Source organism: Mus musculus, chromosome 2 (assembly GCF_000001635.26).
Source record: "Mus musculus strain C57BL/6J chromosome 2, GRCm38.p6 C57BL/6J".
Classification (NCBI taxonomy): Eukaryota; Metazoa; Chordata; class Mammalia; order Rodentia; family Muridae; genus Mus; species Mus musculus.
In genome coordinates this window covers 19,434,198-19,450,000 of record NC_000068.7, presented here as the reverse complement: position 1 = coordinate 19,450,000, position 15,803 = coordinate 19,434,198, and the positions used below count along the sequence as shown (strand labels likewise).

General features: G+C 46.4%; 1 protein-coding gene and 2 long non-coding RNA genes across 4 annotated transcripts in view; 1 reads left to right on the top strand and 2 right to left on the bottom strand.

Annotated features, from left to right (window-relative positions):
- The window catches only part of 1810010K12Rik, a 6,730-nt gene extending 4,997 nt beyond the window's left edge, over positions 1–1,733 (bottom strand). For both annotated transcript variants that reach the window (XR_003953768.1, XR_003953769.1), the window contains exon 1: positions 1,545–1,733. This is a non-coding gene — a long non-coding RNA (RIKEN cDNA 1810010K12 gene). The remainder of the gene's footprint in view (positions 1–1,544) is intronic.
- A 766-nt stretch (positions 1,734–2,499) lies between these two features.
- Positions 2,500–4,338, bottom strand: Ptf1a (pancreas specific transcription factor, 1a). The gene is made up of 2 exons (NM_018809.2): positions 3,366–4,338; positions 2,500–3,034 (listed from the first exon to the last, which is right to left on the bottom strand). Exons 1-2 carry the CDS (start codon positions 4,138–4,140, stop codon positions 2,835–2,837), a joined length of 975 nt encoding a protein of 324 aa, NP_061279.2. The 5' UTR covers positions 4,141–4,338; the 3' UTR covers positions 2,500–2,834.
- Ptf1aos (pancreas specific transcription factor 1a, opposite strand) lies at positions 3,327–8,493 on the top strand. Its single transcript, NR_131924.1, has 4 exons — positions 3,327–3,774; positions 4,018–4,217; positions 8,129–8,220; positions 8,318–8,493. It is a non-coding gene; the product is annotated as a pancreas specific transcription factor 1a, opposite strand (long non-coding RNA).
- The last annotated feature ends 7,310 nt before the right edge of the window (positions 8,494–15,803 follow it).

Below are 15,803 nucleotides of genomic sequence, written 5' to 3'. Positions count from 1 at the left end.
TGTTGTCTTTGGTGTTCAAACTGGAAGATCAGTTAGTTTAGTAATCTGAAATGGAGAAACGGAGTAGTCTGGAGTTGAAGACTTGGTTTGGTCTGGAGAGGGTAGGGAGTTGCTGAGAGAAAGGTATACCATGGCAACACCACTTTTAATAAAGAATTACATCCTCTGCAATACTCCCCCCACATGCCATGACCAGCAGTGGAATCTGGATCACTGAGTAATGATTTAGTCAGCTCTGCAGTAAACATCATAAAATACACCCCGGCTGGGTTCACAGCTTCTTTATTATGCTAAATGATGAGGGCCACCAGAGTGAACTTTAAAGTCTTTCTAGTAGTGGTGGCTGGCCAGGGTTCAGCACAAGGGCTGCTGGGTCACAAAAGCAAAGATTCGCAAAGCTCCTCCATTGCCCCCTAGCAATCTGGCTACCTCAATTATTTTCATAACATTTCTTGTAATTTGGGGTGGTGATGGAGGCGGGGCATATTGACTTAGGACTGCTGCATACCCATCACTCAAGTTGTCCCCTCAAGGTCTTCCCAGTGCCAAGCTGTATCTATGGGCCAGAGATGCTGCAGGCCAGAGCCTCTCCAGCCTGGCTCCCCTGTGTCCAGCACAGTTCAGGCCTGGCCTCGCTGATGCCAAAGGAGGCTCTGAAATGATACGTTTGTTCTGCTTTTTCTGCTGTATTTTTTTTTTAAGAAAAAGAATTGCTACACTGCAATGAATAGATTATGAGTAAATAAAAAGAAACTGTCAGTCTCTTTGAAGATTGTGCTTAAAGGGACTTGCCAAGTCAGGACACAAGAGTGACAAGATAGAGACCTTGGTGCTTTGAACGCTTAGCTGGGCTCTTCCGCTTGATCTGCACAGCACTAAAGGATGTGTTGATGCATTGAATCACACACAAAAAAACGTGGCATTCGAAATAAAAGGTGCCACACCACAATGATTGTAGTGTTTGAACTGCGAAGTGCCACACTGCCTCATCCAATCGAAAGGCAGGTCTACACAGGAGGGAGAAAAAAACGATACACTTCCATAACTTATAATGAAGTTGAAGTCTGTCTAACATTTGACTTTCTAATGAGTGTAATGAGATTACATGCCTGATGGTAGCATTTGTACAAAAGCAACTTTCGTGTTTAATGAGGCCATAATACAAGACAAAATCGAATTATTTTTCTTCTCCTTCTCAAACATCCCCAGTGTAAAACTAACTTTTAGAGGGAGAGGAGACAGGAGAAGAGGAGAAAGCTGGAGAAGTGAGAGGATCCAGGGCTCAAGGCCTCCTGGGAGCGTCGCGACCCAGAATCTCAGCGTGTCTGGCCAGGCCGCTCTGCGGGGTCGGTCCAGCTCCTAGCCTTGCTTTAATTACCCTTGGATGAAGTCCATGGCACCCGCAGCGCGCGCGGGGGAACCCCTCGGTGGGTCTGAAACTAGGTTAAAGCGATTAGCATGCTGTCTGTACGTTGTCCTCCGGCCAGGCCGGGGTGGAGAGGGGGTGGGGGTAGGAGGGACAGCGGGACTATGGAGGACGGTACCTTGACTCCCCAGGCTTGGACTGTTCCGGGAAGCAGTTCACCTTGACCCCGGCTCAGAGTCATAGGTTCCACGCCAAAGAGAGCGTCTCCTGCCCCAACCCCACGCTCCTCCCCTCCCCTCGCCACCGTGAGCCCAGATACCACTGGCTGGAGAGCAAGGGCGTCTGGAGGGCCTTGGAGTCCACCATGACAGGGGGGAGGGACAAGCCCAGCCCTGGCTCCTTAAGCTTTCAGGCTGAGGGTCCAGCGCTTCTGTTTCAGTTCGCTAGAGGGCAACCCTGCTCCTACGCCTCAGGCTGGCATCCCTGCTGTTGTGGGTAGAGGAGGGCTATTTACCAAAGCGAGTTTTAGAAATAACTAGGTGTAGAGCTTCTCCTAAAACTCCTCAAGGTTATGCACGGTCTTCTGACTTCAGCGAGGTCGACGAACCCAGCCCTTTTCAAACGCTTGATGCTTAAGTGCAGAAGAGATGCTTCACAGCTCTGGACTAAAGCAGTTCTTTCTCCCAAGTCAGTGCAAGCAGAAAAGCCCCTTCCCTCGCCTAGACAGGGATCTAACCTCTGTTCCTTCCAATACAGAGCCTTCACTTTCACACACTAAGATTAGGCACTGTGGCAGTCACTTGGGGCACATCAAATATTGTCCCTAAGCCTCAGCTTTCCCTCTCTGGAAAATGGGAATAATAAATAACCCATGGCCTAGTTGTTCCTTGGAGTATTTGATTAGGGAACAAATACCAGCAGGTTGTTATCTAGAGCCAGGGAGACAGACTAGGGACCCATCAGGAAGCTGGGGTGCATCCTCTCACTCACACCTGCTCCCCTTCAGACCAAATCTAAATAAAATGTAGTTTACTCTTAGATGGTTTAGATTTGAGTCTATGATCTTGCCACTTTTAAGCAAGTTAATTCTTTCAAAAGAAACAGTTACTCCTATGATCTACTAAACAAACAGCTTATAGAAACACATGTGAATAACATTTATTAACAACACTCAGAAATAAACCAATTCTGATATTAAATAAGCACGGAGTTTCCTGGACAGAGTTCTTCCAGTTCTTCTGTCAAAGGTGCTTCAGGAAATCATATTATAGAACATCACGATAAATTATATAAATTATATATTTTAAAAGACAATCTATTTCATTAACTCGACAGAATAATAAATAGATAAATAACAAACAGTTGATTGCCATTAGAAAAATGTGGTCTTTAAATTACATTTACATTATAGGTATTTATTTACACGTACAATATGCACAAAGACGCGGCCAACCCGATGTGAGCTGTCTCAGGACACAAACTCAAAGGGTGGTTCGTTCTCTATGTTGTCGAAAGATTTACTGTTGAGTTTTCTGGGGTCCTCTGGGGTCCACACTTTAGCTGTACGGATGATATTTTGTTCTTTGAGCTGTTTTTCATCAGTCCAGGAAAGAGAGTGCCCTGCAAGAGGAGGGAGACCATAATCCGGGTCACTGGGGGAGGGTGAACCTGGAAGAGAAAAGGAGAAAACATTGTGAATATTCAACCATATTCCCAAAACTTGCCCATGGTCCTTTAGGGTCCCTTCTGAGACAATTGAGACACCCCTCTATTCCACCTCTCAAACTCTCAGCGTCCTGTCCCTGGAACCCAAGGAGGTGTGTGTCTGGGAGGACGCTCGTCCTTGGTCAAATATCAGAAAACAGAAAGGCCACACTCCTGGTTCCTATAGCCCCACCTTTGGTGCATCCTCATCAGTCAGTCCCTGTGCCAGGCTCCCCAAGATTCTATTTCTGTCCCCATTCCCTGAGCTGTGAAGCTGAGATACAGACGCACTTACGGGTGCCTCGATGGCAGATGATAACCTTCTGGGCCTGGTTACCGGGACTGTCCTCTCCGAGGTGCCGGCTGCCACCTGGGCCCCCGCAACCACCTGCGCCACTCCCGCGCAGCGGCAGGTCGGCTTGCACCAGCTCGCTGAGGAAGTTAATGTAGCCTATGGCCAAGCGCAGCGTGTCTACTTTGGAGAGGCGCTTTTCGTAGGGTAGCGTGGGGATGTGCGAACGCAGCCCCTCGAAGGCGTCGTTGATGGACTGCATGCGGCGCCGCTCTCGCACATTAGCGGCTTGTCGCAGCTGCTGCAGCTCCGCCTCGGAGCGCACGCGTCGCCGCCGCCTTGCTGCCGCCGCTGCCGCAGCCCCGTTCAAACCACCGAGCCGCGCACCGGGGGACAGCACCGCGGCACACGGGTAGGCGAGGCACGAGGGCGGTGAGCCAGGCGAGTAGGGGAAGGCAGCGAGAGGAGCCCCTGCATCGCAGCAATAGCTGACGTTGTCCTCGGGCTCGCCAGGATCCCCCAAAGGCGGCGGGGCGAGCGCGTGCGGGGCGGCCGAGGGCGCGGGTTGCAGCAGCAGGCACGCCCCGTCGCGGTAGCAGTATTCGTGTAGCTGGTGGCTGAGGAACTCTACTTCTGCTTGCTCGTCCCCCAGCAGCTCGTCGCTGTCCTCCAGCGGGTCCCGAGAGGACTGGTCGGTGAAGAAATCTTCCTCATCAAAGTAAGGGGATGGGAAGGTGTCCAGGCCCCCGGGGAAGTGCTCCAGGAGTACGGCGTCCATGCCCTCGGCCGCCGAGGCCCGGAAGGACGAATGGGCTGCTCGGGGTGACGCTTTGTGAGTGATCCGTGGCAATTCGGGTAGGTCCCTCAGCCCCTCCCTCGTGGGGTTGGGGTTGGGGAAGGCAAAGGTGGCCGCGGGTCCCCGCACGAGGGCCTCCCTGGAGTGCGCGCGGCCGCTGGCTCTGGCTGGCACTGGAGAGGGATAGTACCCGCTTGCTGGAGCTGAGGGCCGGCACGCGAGGATTCTTATAACTACATCCACAGGCGCGTGCCAGGGACCCGGCGCGCCAGCCAATCAGAGCGCGGGGCGCGGGCAGGGAGGGGACCCGCAGGACTGGCAGCCGCAGGGACGCTGTCCTCAGTTCCCAGCCAGTGCGGCAGAATGAGGTGCAACTCCTCCCGCTCCTACGTTCTTTGGTACCTGCCCAGTGTTCAGCTCCCAGGGCTACCCTACAGCCCGCCAAGCCGGCCTCCAGTAGGGTCGGATCTGGTCCTCAGTGCTGCGCTGCGTAGAATAGCGCTGCGTTTCCTCCCCTGGGCTGGAACATCACCGTGTCCCAGCCAACCACCCTCCAGCCCGCAGCCCAGCCCAAGCAATCCAAGAGAGGCGGCACTCAGAGACCGATTGGAGACATTTCTCTTATTCATACCTGGGGCGCACAACCGCTGCTCTAGTCTGGACTAGGTTTGGGGTTCCCATGCCATCATCAGACTCAAGGATTCTTGCAAGTTTGCGAAGGATGTGCGGAGATGGTAGTGACCTAGTCCCATTACCTAAGAGTTCCAGACTCAGCTGCAGGGAGTAGATGCACGTCCAAGAGCGTCACCAGGGGTTGGTCTGCCTCTCCGTGCCCTCTCCAACCTCAAGAAAGGGAGAGCAGACAAGAGGCGCAGGCTCCGGAGCAGCGCTGTGGGGTGTGTTTCTTCCACAAGCAAATCCAGACCCTAGGGGTTCTGAGCAATAAACTCGCTACAAAAGGAGTCAATTGAATTGTCCACCACAGAGCAGTGGGGAGTGGGGGTTGGGTGGTGCCATTGTAGTTAAAGGACAGTGTAAACAATTCTCAAAGCCCGGTTTCACCTTTCTGACTGGCCACCGGACCATCTTTGAGTGATTTCTACCCCCTCCCCTGCCCTTTTGACCTTACTTCCTATTTTCAAACACCATAAAACCAACCCGAGACACACTTTCTCACAGACCAAAGTGTAACAAAGAAACACTTGTTCAAGGTCGGGGCAATTCCACTCTGCTAGAGTAACCGCCACCCACCACTTCCAGTCCAGCAGTTCCTCAACAGACAGCTGGCCGCGTTACTTTTGGGGGGCCTGACACTTCTCCTTTCGGACAGTTGTCCTACAGAGGCGCTCAGCGTCAGTAGATCTCCCCTCATGTCCATGAGTCTCAAGAAAGTGCTTTAAACACCCTTTATGCCTGGCATTTCACTGTAATTTAAACAAAATTCCAAGGCATTAGATTTAAACAATGTATATAATATTAGATCAGAAACTGATCGACTTGTTGACACCTTCAGACTTTTTAACCAAGACCACCACTTCTCAGTAGGTACTTTTTTTTATTCCTTAGGTTTTCAGCGGGCGCCTCCTTCGTGCTGAGGTGATTATTTATAAAGGGATACAGAGCTGGTTAGGCTCCCTCTGATGGAGGGAGGAAGGCTACCTTGGAATATTCTGAACTCAGATGTCTCTGTCATCTCACAGGGAAGAAAGCTGTAGGTGCCAGCTGCTGGCATGCACCCAGCTTTCTTGCACTGAAAAGCACCCAGTACCTTGGCATAGTAGTGCGTCTATTACCTCAGCACTGTAGAGGCTGAGTGAGGGTTGTGAGTTCAGAGCTGACCCTGTCTAAAACAAGGGTGAGTACAGGATAAGCGTTCTCCTCTGTTACTTAATTAGAATAAAACGAAATGGGTCGACCTGAGTCCTTGCAAGAAGAATATATAACCAAATTTCAAAACCTTATCAAAATCCTGATGCCCACCCAGCACAGAGAGAATATTGGATTTGACCCTACACAAATGCCTTCTTGGAGAAGTCAGAAGGTCCCCTCTAGTGGGTTCAGTTGATACTTGAGAAATTGTACTTGGCTTCTTGACTCTGGGGTTTAAGATTGAGTCCATGAGTATCTTTGTATTCAATGAGATTATATTAAATCTGCTTCCTTATGGAAAACCATTCTAATTAGTGTTTGGTGAGTGTGTGGGAAGTTCCAGAAATGCACCTTTGGCCGCCAAGTAAGCTGATAAAGTCCACTGCCAGTGGAGGCCTTCCTGTCTTAGAGACCAGCAGAGTAAGCTTGAGAGTAGGGTTAGAAGAGAAAGCACTCTCACTTGTGTTCTCCCTCTCCTGCTCCCTCTCCCCTTCTCCCTCCCCCTCCCCTTCCCCCCCCTCTCTCTCTCTCTCTCTCTCTCTCTCTCTCTCTCTCTCTCTCTCTCTCTCTCTCTCTCTCCTGTTCTTCCTACTCTGTCTTCATTTTTTACTCTTAAGGAATTGCTTGCTGGCTGCAGAGTGGTCTTGTCAGGAAGCTGAGACAAGGTTTTTACACACACACACACACACACACACACACACACACACACACACACACCATCTTTAAGTTAAACATGATCGTTCTTTTATAAAAAGAAGAAAGACTTTTTGGAGAATCAAGAGAATTCTCCCTGGGTCACTAGAGGTCACAACAGTGTGGATGGCTGTCCTCTGCTATTCAAAGCTACAAGCTGTTTCAGAGGGCTGAAACTGAGCCTTGTCCTGGCAGGTGAGACACCCCTGTTCTCATTCCAATCGTTTCTCCAGAATCCAGAATTATCTGGGCAGTGGGCAAATATGCACCCACCTACTGTCAAAGTACATAGGCAGTTCATAGCGAGAAAAAGCCGGTCACACTATTCTTCTTTGGACTCAAACTTGCTTTCTTCTACTCTGTCTTAATGGGAAATGATCCCCAACTATACAAGGGACCCCCATCTCACTAGAAAGTGGCATTCTGTGCCCTGTGGAGGACAGCAAATACTGCCAAGCCCTGGTTATGCTTCAGGATTCCTCTGTATCTTCCTGCAGGGCTCTTAACCTCCTGACTACTCACAGGCCTCCGCTTATCTCCTGGGGTTTTAGTTCCAGAATCTTTGGCCATCAGACTTGAGCCTGGGTCTCTTCCTCCACCCTTCGGTTCTCTTTCCTTCCCTGAGTCTTGGGTGTGAATTCATTTGTTTCCTATCAGATCTTTTCAGTCATTTCTCAGTGTCTCGGAGCACCGACAGGAGGGTTAGAAATCAGGCCTCTGACTCTCCCCAGCATAAATTTGGTAAGAGATGTTATAGAGGGATGGGCCCTCTTGGCTTCCCCCCTTCCCCCCGAGCATTCTTGGTGCTGTGCAGGAGGCCAGAGGTTCTGGAACCTAAATTAGGCAGAAACACAGATCCAGCCTCTCCACCCACAGCATCCCTGTGCAAATTGAGCAAATTCCTGTGGGTAGGACTCCGTGAGGTTCAGTGACTGCCCTAATAGAATACAGGTTGATGTCAGAGCCAGTCCACTGACTGGTGTGAACAAACACCAACTTTACTTACTTCACTGATTCAGGGGTGTTTTTACCGATATGAAATGTTGTCAATTCAGGCTTCTTTTAAAGCAGCTCAAATGTTCAGTACCTACCTTCCTGAGCTCTATCCTGTATCCACTGTGTGGACCACAGCTTATCCTATAATGACATCTGAGGAAGAGATTACTCATGGGTACCACCTCCAACCCCCACTTAAAGTGAGACCAAGTTGGGAAAAAGCAAAATTCTCTGGCCATAGGCTAAGGGGATTTTCAAGCAGAAGGTAGCACCTCCTCTCAGGACAGCCCTTGGTGATGGCGGTGTTCCCGATGGAAGCCAGGGCCTCCTGCTGTGTGCAAATGCAGCCTCCAGCTTCATCCTTAACTTCTCACAAGGCTTTCCTCCTACCTGACTTTGCTTTTCACTCCAGGTATCATCTCCTGAGCAACTTATGTCTTCAGAAGCCATGATGATGCACCTTGGTCTCTGAGAACTCCTGACTCACTCTTCTCTCCAATAGCTGTGAGCTCCTTGATTGACTTAAAGACCTTAGAGGATTTAAAAATTCACTCATCTTCACAATTCTTCAAGCTAAAGGGAACTCCTTTTTATTCTTCAGACGGCCACATGAGAGTGGGTCTTCTATCCACGGCCGTGAGCCCAGTGAGAGGAATCAGAATTCAACAACAAGCCTGGTTTAACTACACATCACAGGAGTGTTCCATATATTGCTCTGTCTTTTCTTCACTTCTGTCGTTTTGCACTAATTTTCACATAGATGAGCTCATTTGGTCCTAATGTTGCTCACTGCTGTTCTTTCTGCATGTATATGTATGTGTGATTCATGGGTGCCTGCAGATTGCATGTCTTCTCATATGTGGTGGCACACAGTGGCTGTGTAATGTGAATACACATATGTGCACGTGCTGGTGGGGGCCATAGATCAACACCTTAATCACTCAAATGTCCTATATATTGAGGCAGTGTCTCTCACTTGAACTAAGAGCTCCCAGTTAGCCCTGTCTAGCAGGCCACCTTGCTCTGGGGATTTCTTCTCTGCTTCTTGTGGGATAACCAGTAGGCCTGCCATGCCCACCTGGCCCTCATGTTCTCACACAATGCATTACCCCCAAGTTGTCTCTATACTCCCCCATTTTAAATTCTAGAATATCATTTCCAAATAAAAGAGATTCTCAACGCCTCACTATTGGATACAAGTGTCACAGCTGACCCTTTGGATCCAGGAATAGAAATGAACAGATTTCCAACATGGTAGGGAAATCTCAGCACATGGTAGGGGTCTCCCGTGAGATACTTCCTACTCCATCAGAGGATGCTGATCTGGGAGAGGAAGAGTCACTTTTCCTTGGAATGTGCCTATAGGTAGGTTGTCTATGCTCCAGTAGATAGCCCACACCCATCCCCAAATGCACAACACTAATCAAGCTGAGTATGTTACACACACACACACACACACACACACACACACACACACACACACGCCCATGCACAACGCTCCCCCCCACACGCACGCATGCATGCACACACATATTGGTGAGGAATGGATGATGGGTTAGGAATAGATATAATTAAGACACATTGTATAACAAGTATGAAATCTTCCAACTATACATGCAAATATTATTTCAAAAACTATAATCGAAGCTAGACCTTTTTCATTTTGGCCTTGGGTAAGAGAGGCAAGGCTGCCATGAAACAGAACCTTCTTTCCTGCCTTGCACTTCTCACTGTTAAACATTAATCTTGAAAGGAGGAAACACCTAAATGCTGATATAATTATCCAAATAAGTGTTTTCTGACATGCCAAGGTCTGTGTGACAAACTGCAGAGCTTCTGAGCTCTGCCCTTCAGGCTCGATAGTTTGGAAGTCGTTTGAACTTTAGCAATGCAAACATGACTAGTCATTGATAGCAGACGTTTCAGTCTCAGTCTCTCTACTGAGCCTCTGGAAGAGAAGGAAGAAATTACACAGAAACAAGAGCTTGTTTTCCTTTTCTGCCTCCCCTCAAAGCCATATGTGTTTGCTCATTTTGCGCTCCTTGTTGAGGCTTCTAATGCGTTATGGGACATCCGTGTAATGGAATGTTCAGCGGGAATGAGATAGAGAGCACTGAAATTATTTCTAAGATACACTGTTAAGTGAAGGAAGCAATAGTGACTAACACATTCCAGCTTGTATTTAAGGAGAACAACAGGGTTGGCATGGGCTTATGATACAGTTTTTGTGTATTGTTCAGAGTCCTGAGTTCAACCCTCAGCACTTCAAGACAAAGTAAGGGGGGATGCAGAATACTGAATGTATCAGTATATTTGTGCAGGTATCAAATAGCTCTGGATGGATGTACAAGATACTACTGACATTAATTACATCAAGAAATTAGTAAATAAGCACACAGACTTTCTTATTGTAAACTCTACTGTGCTTTTCACATTTTAAATATGGGAATTTTAAATATGTATAGAATTTTTAAAATTTAATTAACATTTTAAAGATTAGAATTTTGATCTCATTGTCTAAAGCCTAGAGGATCTGGATACTAGCTTGTGCCATCTTCAAAAATGACCAAGGAGCATTTGATAGAACCATCGAGGGTCTTACAGAAAGTTTTGCATCCCTTCAGTGACTGGGTCTTTCATATTGTAGAGTCAAACTGAAATGGCATGGTGTTATTTTCTTTATTAATTTATATCGGTAAACTTTTGAGGAATTTTTTAAAAGATTTTTATTTATTATTATATGTAAGTACACTGTAGCTGTCTTCAGACACTCCAGAAGAGGGCGTCAGATCTTGTTACAGATGGTTGTGAGCCACCATGTGGTTGCTGGGATTTGAACTCTGGACCTTTGGAAAAGCAGTCGGGTGCTCTTACCCACTGAGCCATCTCACCAGCCCACTTTTGAGGAATTTAATAATTTAAAGGAATTTTAAGAAAATTGAGCCACTGAGTTAGTTCAGTGGGTAAAGGCACTTATCAATAAATTTCACAACCTGGGTTTCATTCCCGGAACCCACGTGGTAGAAGGAGAGAATTGTCTCCCAAAAGGTATCCTTTGGCTTCCACAATGTGTACATGAATGTACATACATAAATAAATATTTCAAACTTAAGATTATATTCAAATTATTAATGCTCATGAAAGTCACCTAATTTTTGCCACTCCATCTCCGCAGCCTGCAAGTGACACCCATTGAGCTTTCAGTGTATTTTCCTCCTGTACTTCTTGTCCTGCATTGTATCATTGTCATGGGACAGCAGTCATCCTGTTCCCTAAGTCCTTATCAATAGGCACCTGGGGTGACTTGGGGTTCATTGCAGAAGACACGGGTCTCTTCCTCTGGGAGTTCACACTACACCATGCCTTTGCATTCTGCCTATGGTCTGACCTTCTTCCATGCTTTGTGGTTCATGATTCTCGTTCCTCAGACTTTTTCGAGATTTTATATCCATAACACTTTCCCTCTTGTCAGAGTGTGTGGTGGCATGTGCATGTGTCGTGCCATCGATGAGTGGAGGTCAGAGGACAACTTTCAAAACAGGGTCTTACATCAGCTATGTAGATTCTGGGGACAGAACTGCTCATTAGGCTTGGCGGCAGATGACCTGCTCATCTCTCTGACCCCACACTCGAGCTTTCTAAGAAATAAGTTCCTGGCATGTCCCTAGTCATAACTCAGGGATTTTACTTCTGTGACTCTACTCCTGTGGTTATGAGGACCTGTAATTTATTGTTGTTGTTGTTGTTGTTGTTATTTCACAAACTAGGTTCACGGTTAAAATGCACAGAATCCATGCCAGGCACATACTAGAAGTTGCTGTTATTCAATAGTGGTAGGAGGTTAGTGAATGATGGAATAGCTAGATAAGTGTCCCTGATGGGAAGTAATCAGACAGGAGTTATTCCTCTTGCCATTGGCCACCCAGGACAGCTCCTGGATTCCTAGTGGACTGACACATATGAGCCTGTCTATCCTGACAATACCACGCTGAACCTGAGTCACTGTGGATGCTGAACACAGCATAGCTTTCTGCCATTCTCATGACTTGGAAAAAGAAGAGAGGGGTGAGTAGAAAGTGAATCTACAAGAATTCAAAGAACTAGAATGTTCTTTCCCATTGATATGTTTCACCTTAAGCCATGTCCATACATGGGAACCACCTGAAGAGTTCATTGTTTTCTACTGTGCATGGATATGCATGCCTGCAATCTCAGCACTTGAGACTCTGAGGCAGGAGGACTAAGAAACTGAAGCTATGTCTAAAAAATAGTTCAGTTGCCTCTCAACTTTTGTGTTACCCCATTTTGTTATTTTTTGGATAAAATAGCATTGTGATATTAGCTTATGCTGCTTTAAAGGTAGTCCATACAGAGTGGAATTCAGTCTACAAGCAGTGGCAGTAATGTGTCAGAGCTAGCACAAGGCTACCTGCAAGAGAAGCAAACTTAGTTATAAGTTGCATTGCCATATTCCTGGTTAAAACTGAATATTATCAAAAAAAAAGAAAGAAAGAAAGAAAGAAAGAAGAGAAAAAAAAGAGATGAAAATCAGCTGGGCCTGACACACCTTATCATTGCCATGTTTACATATTTACATTAGTCTCGTTAATCTATGTGTCCAAATGGTGTATACATAACTGCTAATTCATTGGGTATACTTTCGTTTATTTATTTGTTTATTTGCATGCTTTATTTTGTGTGTATGGGTGTTTTGTCTGCACATATATCTGTGCAGCATGTGTGTGTCTGGTGCCCACAAAGGTCGTAGGAGGGCATTGAAGCCCCTGAACTGGAGTTACAGATGACTGTGAGCTGCCAAGTAGTTCCTGGGAATCGAACCTGAGGACGCAGCCCTCTTAACTGCTGAGCCCCTCATTGGATTTATTTTAAATGTGAACAAAAGGAAATTAAAAAAAAAAAAACCAATTGGGCTGGAACGATGTCTCAGTAGCTAAGAGCCCTGACTGCTCTTCCAGAGGTCCTGAGTTCAATTCCCAGCAACCACATGATGGCTCACGACCATCTGTAATGGGATCCAATGCCCTCTTCTGATGTGTTTGAAGACAGCAACAGTGTACTCACATATATGAAATAAACAAATCTTTAGAGAAAATGCAACACCACACCTGGTTCCCCAATTAAAAAAAGAAAAAAGAAAACAAGTAACAAAATGACAAATTTTCTATCATTTTTCTGTATCTTAACAGACCATTTTTCTCACTATGGAATTTATTCTTTTTAAAGCCAATCACTGCACTTTTTAAAGCTAATGTGACTTTGCTTCATCATTATATATGAAATTACAAAATGTGAAAATATACTGAACATATTTTTTCTGCGCATATGTTTTAAAGAATACGTGTTTGAGGGTTGGGGAATGTCTCAGGAGGTAAAGTGCCTTCTGAGGCACAGATGAGGACCCAAATTTGATCCCCAGCACCTATGGAAAAAAAAAACCAGCATAGTGGTACAGGTTGTAATCCCAGTCCTGGGAGGCAGAGTCAGCCAGATCTCTGGACCCTCCTGGACAGGTAGCCTGGCCTAACCAGTAGACCCCATTGAAAAACACTGTCTCAAAAGCCAAGATGGGGCATCTCCTAGAACTCTAAGTTTATTCTTGCTTCCACAGGCACATGTGTTTATGTGTGTGCAGGCACACACACACACACACACACACACACACACACACACACACACACTCACACACACACTCACACACACACACACACACACACACACAGAGAGAGAGAGAGAGAGAGAGAGAGAGAGAGAGAGAGAGTTTTAAGAATTACTAAGTTATATATAAAGAAGCTCATTTTGAGAATCCACTCTATTCAAGACACTGTTAAACAGGAGAAAACAGGAAGAAGATGCAATTTCTCTCTCTAAGATGCATTCTTAGATGCTAAGGGAAAGGATCAATTAATTGGGGTGCAGTACAGTAAAGGATATTGGTGAGAAATAGGGGTCCTGTCTGTACAAGAGCGAGAACATGGGAAGCTGCCCACAGGGAGTGTGTTGACCTAGTTGTGTGGTTCAGTAACATGTGTGGGCCCTGAGTGCGATCCTCAACCCACATACACACAAACGAGCATGGTTGAGGAGAGGGACAGACCTGTGGTACTAGGAAAGTGAAAGTTAATGTCAAACCCGGTGGTTGAATCCTCCCTCCACCCAGTTTAGGGGAAAATGCCAGCAAATTCAAAGGATAGTGGGCCCTCCACTCCAAGCAAAGCTCAATTATTTGCAATAAGCCTTTTGTACCCTCCATACCTCCCCCACACCAAGAGCACAGTGGCCTGGTGATGACCACATGGATAACCCACCAAGACCCATGTCCTCAAAGAATGCCTGGTGCTCAAAATTGTCCTTTTTGCCCTCTTCAAAGGCCAATTACTTCGGGGCCATTGATCTCAGCAAGAGGCAGCAACAGAGACAGCTGCACCATAAGGTAACAGCAGCCCAGCAGCCCAGTGGCCTGGCCCCAGCCCTGTATTAGCATGCAAGGTAGCGCTGTAAATTAGGAAGTAGAATTTTAAAGTAATAACATTTTTACATTTGCTGAATTTGTCTGAAAGTGTTGGGGGTGGGGGGGAGGTTGGTTGTGAGGTAGATGATCTCTTGTGTATCCTGAATCTCAGCCTTATTTATCCTTTATTGGACTTATAAGTCCATTTTCTTAGAATTACCTCAGAGGAAAAGATATTTCTGTGCCATATGCCAGTCATCCGAACTCTTGGGAGACTCAGAGAGGAAGATCTTGAGTTTGAAGCTAGAGTGGGCTACACTGTAAGATCTTGTCTCAAAAAAAAAAAAAGATGGGGGCTCTCTGTATTCTCACATGCTCTTAATCCTTGGGATGTTTTCCTCAGAAGTCTGGCATCCACCTCCCATATCTGAATACAAACACACCATGAAACTCAACAAAGGAACAAGAAACCTACAAAGACCCATGAGTGTGTTGTGAGATGCTCTAAATGGAGCCCAAACTTACATGTATTGTTTGCTGTCGATTTCCCTCCCTAAACCAAGAAGATTTGAGAGATGGGTGCATCACTGGCTGTTGGTATCTCCAGGATGTAGGTAGCACTTTCTCTCTGGAACTGAACAGGTTTGAGGTGCTCTGTAGATGCTTTACAAAGTTACTAAAAGTTGACTAGACATTAACCCAACACACTTCTGTTTTCACATGGTTGTGGAGGACAGTGCAGCAGAAATACCCCTTCCACTGGAGAATATGTCCTCCCCTGACCTCTCCAAGATGAAGTACAGCTATCTGACTCACTCAGACTAACTTTAGGAATGAAAGGAAATGGCATGTCACTTTGTGAGAAAATATGTCTCAAGATCCAGTACACATATGGCCTTCTTTAAGTCCCTCTTCTATAATGGTTGTGGAAATACAGCTGTCAGTTTGGGGACCTCAAATGACTATGATGTAGTTTTGATGGAGACCTCAAACTTCACAGAACAGGGCGACCCTGGACCATATGGAAACTGTGATTGTGCTAATTGATTGTGCTAAGCCACTGAGATCTGGGGATGGCCACAACAGAATCTCTTGGCCTGGCATACCTGTGAGTTAGAAATGTCATTCTGAGCCCTCTGTCACTGTAGAATGCATTGCACATACGTGTGCTAGTTTGAAATCTTCTAGTGGATACCGTCATGACGTTCTTACATGTTCAAAGGGAACTATGATGTGAGACACCCAGATCTATTAGGATCAGAGTGTAGTTTATTGAGGCCTTGGAAAAGAAAAGGCAGAGACTCAACACTCAGGCAGAGACTCAACACTCTCCCCTTGTCTCCACTCTCTCCTTCCTTCAGTTATAGAAGCCCAGAAGTTCAGTTGAGGACACGGCCATCCAGAATGAAAATATGATTTATTAAGCAATGCCCTTAGTTCAGATGGAGGCTATGAAACCAAAGGGTTCTGAGCAGATATGTTCAGCATTTGAAGAAGAAAGACTGGCCTTACTTAAGTTGTCGGTTCTGGGCTGAGCACTCAGAACAATAAACGGAGCAGCTTTTTTTTTTTTTTTTTTTTTTTTAAACAGTAAAGTTACAGACCAGAGGGAACAGAG